We start from the raw sequence: 15,246 nt of genomic DNA, 5'->3' as shown, positions 1-15,246 counted from the left end.
GAGGTGGAGCAAACTCTAGCAGGTCCAGGTCCCTGCAGGTGCCAGGGGACTAGGAGACCCCGGTGGTGGGCAGGGCCTCATGTTGAGGGAGCTGGCCAGCAGGCCCTGGGCTCCCTGGAGTGGTGGTCCTGGCCTGTGGTTCGCGGGAAACCCATCAGCACAGACTGCTTTGCAATGTGGTCAGTATGAGGCTTTTGGGTTGCGAGTGGGCGGCAGGACAGAATCAGCTTGGAGACATTGCTTTGGTGTCTTTGAAACCAGAGAGGCTTTCATGTCTTGTGGAAGGAGGGTCTGGAAAGCAGTGAGCACCTAGGCTGCTGTCTGGTGCCTTTAGGCGTCGGCTCCTGCTGTCCTTGTGAGGCTGGTGGCGGTGGAACTGAGTGGTGTTGGGGGTGGTGAGGCGGTGGTGGTTGGGCCTGTGGGTTGGCTCCAGGTCCCCAGTGGTGGGGAGAGCCACCAGCTCCAGCCCTGTTCCAGGTGCTGCTGGTTGGGTGGGGGCAGGCAGCAGGTTTTCCCTGCGCCTTTCCTGGCCCCCAGGGGTTGAGCTGGACGGGCCCCTGGGACGGAGGCCTGGAACCTCGGAGGCAGGGCTAGGCCAGGTGGGTGTGGAGGAGCCCTTACATGGCGGTTGGCAAGGGCCCAGCGAGCCCCTCTCTGCTCTCCAGGTGGACCGGGTCAGCTACCTCCTGCAGGAGATCTATGGCATCGAGAACAAGAACAACCAGGAGACCAAGGTGTGTACCTGGGTGAGGTTTCCCTCGCCCACACTGGGAGCAGCCGGGGGACAGCAACGCTTGCCAGTTCCCTTCCAAGCCTTCCTCTGGAGTCCTAGACCACTAGACGCCATCATTTTTCCTTCCTTTTTTTTTTTTTTTTTTAAGACGGAGTCTCGCTCTGTCGCCCAGGCTGGAGTGCAGTGGCCGGATCTCAGCTCACTGCAAGCTCCGCTTCCCAGGTTTACGCCATTCTCCCGCCTCAACCTCCCAAGTAGCTGGGACCACAGGCGCCCGCCACCACGCCCGGCTAGTTTTTTGTATTTTTTAGTAGAGACGGGGTTTCACTGGGTTAGCCAGGATGGTCTCGATCTCCTGACCTCGTGATCCGCCCGTCTCGGCCTCCCAAAGTGCTGGGATTACAGGCTTGAGCCACCGCACCCGGCCTACTTTTTTTTTTTAAAGCTAACACTTTGTGGAACATTTTGTCCTTTCTCCAGCAAATTCACTGGCTTGTTATGTAAATTGCCATCCAGGTTCCCCAAGGCAGCCCAGGAATGGGGGCCAGTGTCTCACCCTCCAGGCTCAGCTGTGTGGCACCCTGCCGCCCGGCTCCCCGTAGACAGCGTGTCCCTGCAGCTCCTGGGATGCCCTTTCTAGATGTCCATAGGACCGGCCGTGGTGCCTGACAAATATGTCGTGGTGGACCGCAGCCAGGGAACGTAGCAGGGGATGAAATTAGTTTTTTTGTTTTTGTTTTTGTTTTTTGGGTCAGTCTCTATCTGCTGCCCAGGCTGGAATGCAGCAGGGAGATCCCAGCTCACTATGGCCTCTGCCTCCCAGGTTCAAGCGATTCCCCTGCCTCAGCCTCCCGAGTCGAGTCGCTGGGACCACAGGTGTGGGCCACCTCACCCGGCTCATTTTTTTGTATTTTAGTAGAGACAGGGTTTCACCATGTTGGCCAGGATGGTCTCGATCTCCTGACCTTGTGATCCACCCTCCTTGGCCTCCCAAAGTGCTGGGATTACAGGTGTGAGCCACCGTGCCTGGCCTAATTTTTAATTTGTGTATTTTTAGTAGAGGTGGGGTTTCACTATGTTGGCCAGGCTGGTCTTGAACTTCTGATCTCAAGTGATCTGCCTGCCTCAGCTTCCCAAAGCTCTGGGATCTCAGGCCTGAGCCACTGCACCTGGTCAATGAACTTTTTTAAAGGCTCACTGCCATGAGTGAAACTCCTGCCTCTTAACATCTCTTGGAAAGTCTCACAGGCCCGCTTCATTGTGGCATCTGGGCCCAGCACAACTGGAGCAGCTCCACGTGGCAGGAGCAGAGCGCCTGGCCGGGCCTCGCCTCGCCTCAGCCGAGGGCAGTCAGTGCAGTCATGTTTCACACAAGGGGCGGCCGACTTTGCGAAAAGGGCCAGAGAGGGAATGTTTTCAGCTGCCCTGGCATATGGTCTCTGTTACGTCGACTCCACACGGCCATTACAACAGGAGCAGCGGGGACAGTATGAAAATGAGTGGTGTGGCAATGTTCCAATAAGATTTTATTTACAGAAGCAGGCCACAGGCCTAGTTTGTGGGTAACTGGTTTAGATTTTTGGCTTTCTCTTGGTCCAGTGCTAATGTGGTTTCTGGTAGCTGCCATTAATGAAAATATTTCTTTTTTTTTTTTTTTTTTTTTGAGATGGAGTCTTGCTCTGTCCCCCAGGCTGGAGTGCAGTGGCCAGATCTTGGCTCACTGCAAGCTCCGCCTCCTGGGTTCACACCATTCTCCTGCCTCAGCCTCCCGAGTAGCTGGGACTACAGGCGCCCGCCACCTCGCCCGGCTAGGTTTTTTTTTGTATTTTTTAGTAGAGACGGGGTTTCACCGTGTTCGCCAGGATGGTCTCGATCTCCTGACCTCGTGATCCGCCCGTGTCGGCCTCCCAAAGTGCTGGCATTACAGGCTTGAGCCACCGCGCCTAGCCTAATGAAAATATTTCTAATATACTTTTTTTTTTTTTTTTTTTGAGGCGGAGTCTCACTCTGTCACCCAGGCTGGAGTGCAGTGGCCGGATCTCAGCTCACTGCAAGCTCTGCCTTCTGGGTTCACGCCATTCTCCTGCCTCAGTCTCCTGAGTAGCTGGGACTACAGGCGCCCGCCACCTCGCCCAGCTAATTTTTTGTACTTTTAGTAGAGATGGGGTTTCACCATGGTCTCCATCTCCTGACGTTGTGATCCACCCGCCTTGGCCTCCCAAAGTGCTGGGATTACAGGCCTGAGCCACCGCGCCTGGCCCTAACTTGGTTTTTTTAAACCAAATGATATGGGTACGCTGACTCTCAGGAAGATGTTTCTTAGGTGCATCTCTTCCACATTTTTTTTGGGGTCTGAAGAACAGAAAGAGACCATGTTCTCATGATTTGGGTGGGTGAGGGGCATAGACCCCGCCCCCCCGCCAGGTGCTGAGTTTACACTGGATTTGAGCCTGGTGGTTCTGCTATGGGGCAACCTCCCCCCGACTCTGGACTTCTCTTTGTCATGACTGCCCCCCGGGGCAGGGTGGAGTGGGGTGGGACAGCTGGGGACAGGAAGCAGGAGCCCTACTCTGGCCCTTGGGAGGCTGCTGACCCACAAGCCCTTGTCTCTGCAGCCCTCGGACGACGAGAACAGTGACAACAGCAATGAGTGTGTGGTGTGCCTGTCCGACCTACGGGACACGCTGATCCTGCCCTGCCGCCACCTGTGCCTCTGTACCTCCTGCGCTGACACGCTGCGCTACCAGGCCAACAACTGTCCCATCTGCCGGCTGCGTGAGTGCCCTGGCGGGCTGTTCTGTGGGTGGTTCTGGAAGTTAGGGACTGGCCACACCACAGTAGTTGTGGCCTAGGGGGCCACAGGTCCCTTGTTGGCTAAGAAAGAAAAGAGTCGTCATTTATCCGGTCTGTGCTGAACTCTGGCGTGTTGGCTGTCAGAGTCAGTCACCATCAAAGCTGGCAGGGACACTAGCACGGGGTATTCAGATCTTCACATCTGCCTCCAGCCAGGCAAGGCTTGCAGAACAAAGGGCTACAGAGGCGCTCCAGGGCAGATGAACGAAAATTAATCAGTGAATGAAATCTTTATTCTTATTTTATTTTTATTAATTTTTGTTTGAGACAGTTTCATGCTGTCACCCAGGCTAGAGTTCAGTGGCGAGTTCTCGGCTCACTGTAACCTCTGCCTCCTGAGTTCAAGCAATTCTCCTGTCTCAGCCTCCCTAGTAGGTGGGATTGCAGGCACCCGCCCCCGCCCCCGCCAGCTAATATTTTACTTTTAGTAGAGATGGGATTTTGCCATGTGGGCCAGGCTGGTCTTGAACTCCTGGCCTCAAGTAATCTGCCCGCCTCAGCCTCCAAAGTGCTGGGGTTACAGGCGTGAGCCCCAATGCCTGGCTTTTTTTTTTTTTTTTTTTTTTTGAGATAGATTCTTGCTCTGTCACCCAGGCTGGAGTGCAGTGGCACAATCTCGGCTCACTATAACCGCCACCTCCTGGGTTCAAGCAATTCTCCTGCCTCAGCCTCCTGAGTAGCTGGAATTACAGCTCTGCACCACCACGCCCAGCTAATTTTTGTATTTTTAGTAGAGATGGGGTTTCACCATGTTGGTCAGGCTGGTCTTGAACTCCTGACCTCGTGATCTGCCTGCCTTGGCCTCCCAAAGTGCTGGGATTATAGGCGTGAGCCACCGCGCTGGGCCCTAGTTTTTTGTTTTTAATTACTTTATTTATTTATTTATTTATTTATTTATTTATTTATTTAGAGACAGAGTCTTACTCTGTTGCCCAGGCTGGAGTACAGTGGCAGGATCTTGGCTTACTGTAACCTCTGCCTCCCAGGTTCAAATGATTCTTGTGACTCAGCCTCCTGAGTAGCTGGGATTACAGGCATGTGTCACCATGCCCGGCTATTTTGTGTATTTTTAGTAGAGACGAGGTTTTACCATGTTGCCCAGGCTGATCTCAAGCTCCTGACCTCAAGTAATCTGCCTGCCTTGGCCTCCCACAGTGCTGGGATTACAGGCAGAGCCACAGGTCCTGGCCTTGTTTCTAAATTTTTTTTTTGTAGAGACAGGGTCTTGTTATGTTGCCCAGACTGGTCTCAAACTCTAGGGCTTAAGTGGTCCTCCTGCCTCCTAAAGTGTTGGGATTATGGGCATGAGCTACCATGCCAAGCTCAGATCTTTATTTTAAAGGTAAAATAGAAAATATTTTGATAAATTTCTAGCATAAAGTTGGTTGTGGATCACACCTATAATCCCAGCACTTTGGGAGGCCTACGCAGGAGGATTGCTTGAGCCCAAGAGTTCGAGACCAGCCTGGGCAACATGGTGAAACCACATCTCTACAGAAAGTTTAAAATTAGCCAGATGTGTTGGCTATAGTCCCAGTGACTTAGAAGGCTGAGGCAGGAGGATCAATTGAGCCTGGGAGGTTGAGGCTGCAGTGAGCTGTGATTGTGCCACCACTGCACCCCAGCCTGAGAGACAAGGGAAGACCCTGTTTCCAAAATATAAGTATAAATATATATATATATATATATATAGTGTGAGGTGAAAACAGAAAGTATACTGGGTAGAAAATTGTCCAAGGAATTAAATTGCGTTTTCTAGAGCACTCCAGACATTTCCTCAGTGAAAAGCCGTTGCATAGGGCCCCGTTCTGAGTGTCTTCCAGTAGAGGGAACCTGAATGTTCTCAGGGTGAAAAAACCACCAGGTTAAAATGCGCATCCCACTGGCAGGCCCTTGCCCTGGTTCCTGGGATCCCTGGCGTGGGTCCTGGCAGCTGGACCGGGGCGTGGGGGGGATTTGCCTACGCAGCTGCAGGACATGTGCACTTAGTAGACCAGCAGACCTCCGAGCCAGGCATGGGGCTGTGCGAGGACGCTGTTCTGTGCAGTCAGGCCATGGGGTCACGAGAGGTGTCCAGATCCCAGGAGGAAGTGAGGAGGCTGCTGGGGCCTGGAGGGAGAGGCTGGCCGCCCAGCCTGTGGCAGATCCTGTAGCAGGGAGGGCTGGCCCAGGCCTCTGTGGTCTGTCAGCCTGTGCTGTCTGAAAGCCACAGAGTTGTGGGGTGGGGACCAGGAGGTGGGGCCAGGGGTGGTCTGTCTGGGAAGGATCTCTGTGCCCAGGAGGCAGGCAGTGTTGAGGACTGAGCCTCCGGGATGCTGTGTGGCTGGAGATACAGCAGGGCTGCTTTCCAGGGAGGGTGCCCTGACCCGAGTGCAACTCTGGAATCTTCAGGTGTGTGGGGTCTGTGGGTCGGGGCCGTCAGACTCGAGTTCAGAGCCCCCGTGTGGCTTTGAGCCTCAAGGAGGTGGCAGTAGAGGTGCCCCTCACAGGCGGCCGAGGATAGAGCCTGCTGTTCTCAGTAGAAATGAACACAGAGGCGGCCTGAGGTCCTGTCCCTGGGCTGACTGCAGATGCTCTCCCGTTTTGGTTTGCTGGAGGTGGCTAGTTTGGTTTGGTGGTTTGGTGGTTCGGTTTCCCGGCCTGCATACATCACTAAAGCTGTCTCAGGAACATTCTGCGGCAGCCTGTGGGGCCCTTGTGTGAACAGGACTGGCACTGTGGGATGACGGGGCATCCTAGGTCCTGGTTTATCTTCCCTGCTCCCAGTGGCTGCTGTCTGTGCCCCTCGGCTTCCCCAGTGTGATGTTCTTGCCTCAGTTTCCCCAGTGTGACTCCCCACCTCAGCTTCCTCAGCATGATGTCCTTGCCTTAGTTTCCCCAGCATGACATCTCCACCTTGGCTTCCCCAGTGTGATGTCCCCGCCTGCCATCCTGTCCAGCAGCCAAGAGCTCCTCTGGGCTCAGCCAGGGCTGCTCATTTGCAGTCACATCCTGTCTCGGGTGCAGCCTGGAGCTTCAGGGGTGTGACGCCTTGGGGGTCTTGGCACCAGCCTCTTGGAAACACCCTCTGGAGCCCCGCCTTGGGCAGCACTGCGTGGCCTCGCCGTGTCTCCTGTCCGGGGCCATTTTATTAATACTGTGTTTTCGGAGATTCTGTCTCTCGTCTTTGGAGCCCCCCTCCCTGTACAGGCGAGCTTCTTTCTTTCTTCCCCCTTTTTTCTTGCCTATTAAACCGCCTTTTAAAACTGAAAAAAAAAGAAAAAACTGTGTTTGTTCTGATGTGGAAGCGGGGTTGCCCTGGGACCCCTGTGGTGTGTGGGGGGTGTTGATCCCTGGGGCTTCGAGGGTCCCCTCGGGGCTGGGTGTGTCGCCCGGGCCTGATCCGAGCCCTCCTTCTGCCGCAGCTTTCCGGGCCCTCCTGCAGATCCGGGCGGTGCGGAAGAAGCCAGGAGCCCTGTCCCCCGTGTCCTTCAGCCCTGTCCTGGCCCAGAGCCTGGAGCACGATGAGCACTCTGTAAGTGCCGCCTCCTGCCTGCGGGATGGGCGGGCGCGAGAGGGGCGTGAGTGCCTGGGCCAGGCCCGAGGCCCAGACGGTTCAGCCAGCAGCCCCGTGTTCTCATCTGTCCAGTGAGCAGGCTTGGCCCCCATGGGTGACCGTGAGGCATGAAGGGGGTGGCCAGGCTGGGCCCTGGGATGCTGCTGCTGGGAAGAATGCTGCTGCCGTCAGTACCCAGAGCCTGCGACAGGGCTGAGCGCAGTCGAGGTCTCCAGGTGCTTTTTTTTTTTTCTTTTTAAGGCAGGGTCTCGCTCTGTGACCGAGGCTGGTGTGCACCCAAGGTGGTGCAATCTCAGCTCACTGCAGCCTCGACCTCCCAGCCTCAAGCGATTCTCCCACTTCAGCCTCCCAAGATGCTGTGACCACAGGCGTGCACCACCATGCCCAGCTCATGTTTTGTATTTTTAGTAAGATGGGGTTTCCCCATGTTGCCCAGGCTGGTCTCAAACTCTTGGGCTCAAGTGCTGGTCCTGCCTCAGCCTCCCAAAGTGCTGGGATTACAGGCCTGAGCCACTGCCGCTAGCCCGTGGTTCTTAGTGAATGAGCTGTGCTCTTTCCCTCATGAGTTGCTGTGCAAGGGGCGCTGGTGACCCTCCTCCCACGCTCCAGGCCCTCTAGGCTCCCTCACCGGGGACCTTAAGGGCAGACCCTGCTTCAGCCACACAAGGAGGTGGAACCCTGGCTTCAAGGACCCAAGGAGAGAGACAGAGACATGGAGAGAGATGCACAGAGAAACACAGGGACAGGGTGAGAGAGAGGTAGAGAGACACAGGGAGAGACAGAGACAAATATGGAGAGACACAGACAGGGCAAGAGAGATGTGGAGAGACAAAGGGAGAGAGACAGATGTGAAGAGACACAGGGAGAGACTGACGGAGAGATAGGAAGAGACAGATGTGGAGAGACACAGGGTGAGACAGATGTGGAGAGACACAGGGAGAGACAGAGACGGGGATGGGTGGCAGGGGCTCTGGTGGGCGGGGAGCAGAATGGGGGAGTTGGACAGTGACTGGCTGGGCCTGGGTCTCAGGCCCACTGCTCCCCACTGGCCACGTGCATTGTCAGATTGAGTCCCTTTCTTGGCTCTTAGCTGCAGCTGTTTGGAGCCGTTGGTTCTTCCAGGCCTGCTGCCTCTCTAAACAGAAAAGAGGAGCAGAGCCCCGAGGACTGGCGTTCACAGACCCCGCCTTTGCTCTTGAAGGCTCCTCGCAAGCTCCCTTGATCAGGGCCTTGACCTGGGCCCCGTGGGCCTCCCTGGCAGTAGGTGCAATGTTTCTGAAATGGGGCCAATGTTTAAAAGTCTGGAATTTCCCTTAAAACCCAGATTTTGGGATTGTCTTTTAAAATCTGACATGGTCTTGAAGCTAGAGGAGAAACATGGCTTGGGGGTCCCTGTCAACCCGGGTGCGCTAGGTCCCTGCCATCGTGGGGCTCCTGGGACCATGCCCTCCGCACTCGTGATGTTGACTTTGATTTGGAAACGCTGTGTGCGCTCAGGTTTTTGGTGGCGAGAGAAGCAGCCCCTGAGGGATTTGCCTCTGAGAGTTTCCTCTCTCAGGCAGGGAGAGACGTATGCTCAGGCATGGCTAGCTTTATTGTCACTTGTTTTTGCCCCTCCCCGTTTGTGTCCTGGTGGCTGAGGGCCCAGTAGGTCCCTCTGTGTTTGTCCCTCTTAGGCTGAGCTGAGATTCCCCTACAGTGCAGGGCGGCCGGGGTCCGAGGTGTGACCAGGCAGCTCTGACTTCCAGCCACCCAGGGAGCCGTCCTCCCCTCTGCACGGAGTGAAAGCAAATGCTCCTCGTCACCTGCCAGGTTCCTGTCGGAGCCGCTTCCACATAGTGCCAGAAAGAGCCACCATGGGCGTTCTGTCCAGCGAGTCCCTAAAGATGATGGTGGGTGGGTGGGTCTGGGGCTGACTCTTCTCCCCAGTCCTCTTGAGGGGTTTGTCATTGTGATGAGTTAGCACCAGTGCCTGGGCACTGGCTGGGGGACTTTGACCGCAGTGGCTTCAGGATCCCTGCCCTGCACCCACCCCGCATTAGGGAGCGTCCAGCTGCCCTCACGTCCACCTTGGCCCAATCTGCTGCCCAGGTGACCCAGACTGTGAGGGGCCAGGCACTGGGGGTGAGATTGGGCTCCACAGCCTCCCCACTCCAGCAGCACAGCTCCTGGGAGCTCCCGAGATGCACACATGGCCCGCCCAAGGCCCGAGTCAGAACCCGCACTTAGGACGTTCCCAAGATTCACGTCCACTGGAAGCTTTTGAAGTTCTGGGCCGCGGTGTGTTGAGAGGACAGCCAGCCAGAGAGACCTGTCCAGCCCACTCCAGGGCCGCGTGGGGGTGGTGGTTGTAAAACATTTGATTTTTATCTTGACAGTGTCCCTTTAAAAAATCAAAGCCGCACCCCGCCTCCCTGACCAGCAAGAAACCTAAAAGGGAAACAGTAAGTGTCTGGTCCTCCGGCTGCGTTTTTTTGCCCCTGCCCTCATTTTTAAGTCCATGACAAGTAGGGGAGATGGTTTCCGCCCCAGGCTAGTGTCTGATTCGTGTAACCCATCCGCTCCGCTCTCCCGGTCACGGCCTCCCTGCTCAGGGAGTTTGTGGAACCAGAAAAGCTCTCGGTCTGTGGGCGAAATGCCAGGCTCGCTGGCCCCGCCGCCCTCCCCTCAGCTTTGCCTCCGCCCCGCGTGGCCCCCGTGCCGTTTCCCTTTTTTTTCTTGCTGGCAGTGGAATGGACGTTGCAGGCGGAACTAACGTCGCTGCTGCGTTTTGCAATCGCGCCCCACGCATGCTTCTCGGCCCCGCGTCCCACTCCTTCACCCTGCGGGTTCGAGCTCTTTGGGCTGAGGACTTTGGTTTTCTTGGGCTGTCCCTGTGCCCCAGGGAGCAGGCAGGGGGACCAGCACATGACTACCTGGAGCCTCCGTGGCCCAGGCAGACCCAGCCGAAACCTTGCGGGCCTTGGTGTAGAGAGGTGGAGGCCTCTCCGGAATCACCCAGAGCGCATTTTCCTTTCTAGAAGGGTGAGGGGCTTCTGTGTAGTTATTTATCTTTAACTTGGAGGCAGGTACGGGAGCAAATGTGGGGGACATAGAGGTCCAGAAAAGCATCCCAGGCTCAGGGCCTGGGCCATGCCCACTGCCCGATTTCTCCCCCAACTCCCCGTGGTCCCCAGGCACCCCCCCCCCCCCATTTCACCTTCCCTTCCAGGAGCTCGGTCAGGCAGGCCCGGCTGTCCTGAAGGAAGCAGTGACTAGCGGTTTGCCCCTCAACCTGGTTTTGTGGGGACAGAGCAGGGGCCCCTGCAGTCTGACTTCCGTTCCCCGGAACCTGAGCATTTTCCTTCTTCGTCAGCCTTGTCGATTCTGCTCCCAATGAGGGGAGAACAGTGGCTCTTAGCCACGGCACCCATTAGAATTGCCTGGAGGAGGCCAGCCCCCAGAGGCCCGGGCGGGGCACAGCTCCCAACAGCTCAGCTTTCCCTGGTCCAGGACACCGCGACCGTGTCTCTCGCCTCTGGCATGGCTTTGCTCTGCCCCTGCTCCCAGCTCCTGTCTGTCACTAACCCTTTACTCTCCACCTGTGGCCAGGCGGGACTGAAAGCCAAGGAGGGGCTGGTTGAGGCCAGGGCTGGGGCGGCTCTTGGCAGATGCCCTCGTGCCCATCATCCTGGGCACCAGCATGGGCGTTTGGGCATCCGGCCCCGTGCTGGAGCTGATGGCTGAGGCAGGGAGTGTGTCAGTGCTGCCAGGGAGCTCTTGGCCACCCTCTGAGGATGGGGGAGTCTAAATCCCCCAAAGGACAGAGTGTACAGGAGGTCATCAGGAGGAGGGTCTGGGGAGCAGGTGGTCCCTGGGCATGAGCCCCCTCACGCACCCTGTCCCTACAGAGCTCTGACAGCGTCCCACCTGGCTACGAGCCCATCTCGCTGCTTGAGGCGCTCAACGGCCTCCGGGCTGTCTCCCCGGCCATCCCCTCGGCCCCTCTTTATGAAGAAATCACCTATTCAGGCATCTCGGACGGCCTGTCCCAAGCCAGCTGTCCGCTCGCCGCTATTGACCACATCCTGGACAGCAGCCGCCAGAAGGGCAGGCCGCAGAGCAAGGCCCCCGACAGGTGAGCGGCAGCCAGGCTGGGTGCATGGCGGGGGGGTAGTGCCACGTGTGTGGAGCAGGCGTACTTGTGGTTTCAAATCACTTTATGATGTGTTCCTTGTGGTGATCCCCCAGAAGGACTCAGAGACCCCACATCAGGTTAGACTCGTGGATAAAGTTTCTTACAGCAAAGAATGCAACAGACGAGGCAGGAAGGGCGTCCGGGCAGCCGGAGGCTTTGACCCCCCACCGGGGCTACAGCGGCGTGCAGGCGCATGCACACTGTCGAGCGGGAAACTGCAGGGGTCAGTGCTGTGTCTCTACTGAGGGGAGCCCCTTTGAGCCTCTGGGTTCCCGGACTTCACTGGGGGACTGGCCACATAGGCCCACTCTGCGGGTGACCAGCCAGGGCATCTGAAACTCGGGACCTGACAGTGACCCAGGCACACTCACTGCTCTTGCCGTTCGCCCGTGACAAGCCGCGGGGCGTGGCTCTCCAGGCGATGATTGCATCATCCGTCACTCATACGACAGACTTCCGAGGGCCCGGCTCCTGGGGTTGGCCACGGCTCATTTGTGGTTCCCCTGGAGCCTCGAGGTGTCTAGAGCGGTGGCTGCCAGGGGAACTCCGTGCCTCAGGCCTGTCAGTTCTCGTAGAAGAGTTTCAGGAAGGCGGGGTTCTGCAGGGCCATCTTGGGCACCCTCCATGCCCACGAGGAGGCAGCGCCAAAGCTCAGAGGAAAGGGGGCCTCTGTCCCTGCTGCTTCTCCCCGGGATCCACCAGCGGTTTCTCCTCCTTCAGAAAGAAAAGGAAACCCAGGCCTGTGCCAGTGTGTGGGAGCCCTCTGTCAGGCGGGTCTGTGGGGGCCGCTGCTGCCTGTTGGCCGTTGGGGTTGGCCCCCGTGGCTGGTGATGCCCTTCTCCAGGCAGTGCCCTTGTGTGGGTTCTGGCAGGTGTGTGCAGGCCCCCAGGTGCCCTGCGTGGCTTTGGTAGGGTTAGCCTTCCTTGTTGCTGTCCTCTCACCCCTGCCCACCCTCCTCTGTCCCCAGCACCTTGCGGTCCCCATCTTCCCCCATCCATGAAGAGGATGAGGAGAAGCTCTCCGAGGACGTGGACGCCCCTCCCCCACTGGGTGGTGCAGAGCTGGTCCTGCGGGAAAGCAGCTCCCCTGAGGTGAGGCCCCCAGGGAAGCTTTGTGTGCCCGCCCTGGCCAGCCCTCCTCCAGCTTCTGCCGCTGGAATCAGACCCCATCCCACTGCCCGCCTGGGCACTCCCGCACTTCTAGGCCCTTGCTGAGCTGCGTGGCTCCTTAGCCTCGGTCTGTGGATGCAGCAGCCCCGGTAGAGCGGCTCTGTGGGTCCCGGGAGGGCCATACCTGATGGCGGCTTGTCCTGGAGGGGTGGCCGAGGCTCTCTCCGAGCTCCAGGCCACTTTACGCTTTGTTTTCTAGAGTTTCATAACAGAAGAGGTTGATGAGTCGTCACCAAAGCAAGGTGAGCCCCTCCTTCCGTGGGTACAAACCGCATGCAGGGACCAGGCAGCCCTGGCTCACTGGGGTCTTAGGGCTCCAGGTGGCGTTGGGCCAGCACCTCTTCTGCCCAGGAACCCTTGGCCAAGAGGCCTCTCTCGGCGGCACTGGGATCCCGGCTGGGAGGGACTGAACGGGTGACAGGGTCAGGCCGTGCTGTTCACCCTGCAGGGCCGTCTGCCTGGGATGGGGAACACCTGCCAGCGTTCAGTCCTTGTTTTGAAACATGAATGTGTGATGTTTCTATGATCAAAACAAAAAAGCCTCATGCTCTGAACACCCGGGACACAGTGTGAAAAAGGGGAAAAAAAGCCCCGTGCGGGGGATGGGAAGGAGGGAAATAGACGGGAAACACCTGGCTTTGGGGTCCCTGGAGAGCAGGTGGGGTCACGGTGGAGTCCTGCTGGAGCCCAAGCCTGGGGCCCCCACGGTGGCTACAAAGCTCTTGGGTAAGAGAGACGGCCCTGAGCCTCCTGCCCGGAGGGACCTGCCGGGACCTGGCCCCTGCCTGTAGATCCCTGACCTCGCCGTCCACCTTCAGGGACCCGAGCGCCTTCCATTGAGAACGTCCTGCAGGACAGCAGCCCTGAGCGCTGTGGCCGAGGCCCACCTGCTGACATCTACCTGCCCGGTAAAGGGACTGGGGTCTGGGGGTGAGGGGCTGGGTGCCTGTCTCAGTGTCCGGGGAGGGGGCCCTGCTCTGATGGTCGGTGCGTAGCAGCAAGGGCTGGTCCATGGGAGCCCGGTTCTCTCCCTGGCTCTAAGCCATGCCCCTGCTATTGACCGTGAAGCAGGATGCGGGCCAGGGTCACGGCCGCAAGGCATCCTCGTGCAGGGCCTGGCTCTTCCCTCCCCGGGGCCACCTTGGCCACAGGAGGCGTGAGAGGCTGGGGTCCTTTTCCCTCTGCCTCCTGCTCCCTGCCAGGACGGCAGATCCAGCCCCTCTGGGATCACCACATCTTCCCCCACCCCTGGTCGTATCAGGCGTCCACAGGCCCCATGCTGGGTGCCAGGTGAGCTCCTGGCAGTGCCTGAGAGCTGCAGACAGAGCAGGAGCAGGTGCCACATGCTGTGCTGGGTAGCGGGGGCCCTGGGCCACAGAGAGCAGGGGCAGTGTCTTCTGGGTCACCCTGCCCCAGGCCTGACATAGGCCACCTGATGCAGCAGCACATCCCAGGCCAGGGCACAGAGGACAGGTGGGGGCACCAGGCGCCAGCGGGGCGCAGCAAGACCGGGAGAAAGGGTTCCTCTTTTCACCTTGTCCAGAGGCTTGGGCCCAGGCCCGGTCAGCTAAGCACCTTCGTGTTCTGCTCTGCTAGGATAAGATCCTCAGTTTCGCATCCTAAGCTCCAAAGACTGGGAGGGAAGTGGGGGCTCTCAGACTTGTGTCTCAGCGCCTGCCGCGAAGCTGTCTGTGGCTCTGAAACTGGGATGAACAGCTACAGCGGTGCGTTCAGACATGACCCCAGAGCCACTGCATAGGGGCGGGGCTTCTCCCTTGCGGCTGCCAGGCCTCTTCACCCCATTCCTGGCCCCAGGGCCCACCATTGCTCAGTCCTCCTGAGTCACCCGGTGACCTGGGCCTGGCATTGGGTGGCTGTGACGTGCTTTAGTTGGAAAGGGGCTCTTGTGTCTCTGGACTCTGGCTGAGCAGTGGCCTGTGCTCACGGGCTGGGAATGACAGGCTACAGGAGCAGGCACTGCCTCTGGTGCCCTGACGGCCACAGCAGCCTGCCCCCAACAACTCACAGCACAAGGCGTGTTTAGGACCAGCTTACCTTAAAGTGACACAGAATTCAAGTAAGGTCTTTCAAAGGACCTCAGATATTTCATTCTGATGAAAAACTTGGGGGGTGATCGGGGAGGGGCCAGGAGAAGGAACTCAGCTTCTGGGAGCCACGAGCGTGACATCTGATCCTGCAGGGTGGCCCCGTGGGGCAGCATCTCGGAGGCTGCGCCTCCCCTATGTGGCCAGGCCTGGGAAGGATCAGGACAGCCACTGCTGGCCCACACAGATGAGGCCAGGACTCCGAGTCTCATGCCCCACTCCCAGGGGAGGGTCTCCGGCCTTCTTGAGGTCCACAGACGGGGGCAGGCAGCAGTCATCTGTGGAGGTGGCAGAGGAGAGGCCGAGTCTACATCGGGGCAGCCTGAGGTGAACTCCTGGGCCCCAGGCCCCCTCTTGGAGTCGGCTGCTGCTGAATGCCAGTAGGTCAGCCTGACGGCCTCAGTTCTGAGCCACGGAGAGCGCATCTGCCTTTGGGGGCCATGTGGCGCCATCTCCATGGCTGTCAGCCTTGTCAGCACAGGTTTCTGTGTGTTTTTAAATCCATGTGGTGGCCCCTCTGTTCCAATGGCTTTTTCACTTGTCAGAGCCCTGGACTGTCTCTGTGTCTGTGTGTAAGGCATGATCACACGCAGGGGCCTGTGGTTTCTCATAGGGGTGCAGCCGCTGCCTGGCAGGGTGGGCAGCATCAGTGA

At 58.2% G+C, this 15,246-nt stretch overlaps 1 protein-coding gene across 13 annotated transcripts in view; it reads left to right on the top strand.

The window, feature by feature from the left end:
• Positions 1-15,246, top strand: part of MGRN1 (mahogunin ring finger 1) — a 77,389-nt gene that overhangs the window by 57,029 nt on the left and 5,114 nt on the right. For 7 of the 13 annotated variants that reach the window (XM_009195908.4, XM_003916481.4, XM_009195906.4 and 4 more), the window contains exons 9-16: positions 666-734; positions 3,349-3,508; positions 6,991-7,100; positions 9,521-9,586; positions 11,033-11,259; positions 12,287-12,410; positions 12,688-12,730; positions 13,307-13,396. In XM_009195908.4, coding sequence (XP_009194172.1) covers positions 666-734; positions 3,349-3,508; positions 6,991-7,100; positions 9,521-9,586; positions 11,033-11,259; positions 12,287-12,410; positions 12,688-12,730; positions 13,307-13,396 — 889 coding nt within the window. Of the gene's footprint in view, positions 1-665; positions 735-3,348; positions 3,509-6,990; positions 7,101-9,520; positions 9,587-11,032; positions 11,260-12,039; positions 12,191-12,286; positions 12,411-12,687; positions 12,731-13,306; positions 13,397-15,246 lie in introns of all 13 variants that reach the window. The other 6 variants (XM_003916482.3, XM_009195910.4, XM_009195903.3 and 3 more) reach the window with 3 other exon arrangements.

This window comes from Papio anubis, chromosome 18 (assembly GCF_008728515.1).
Source record: "Papio anubis isolate 15944 chromosome 18, Panubis1.0, whole genome shotgun sequence".
Taxonomy (NCBI): domain Eukaryota; kingdom Metazoa; phylum Chordata; class Mammalia; order Primates; family Cercopithecidae; genus Papio; species Papio anubis.
This window is presented reverse-complemented; position numbering and strand designations above follow the sequence as displayed.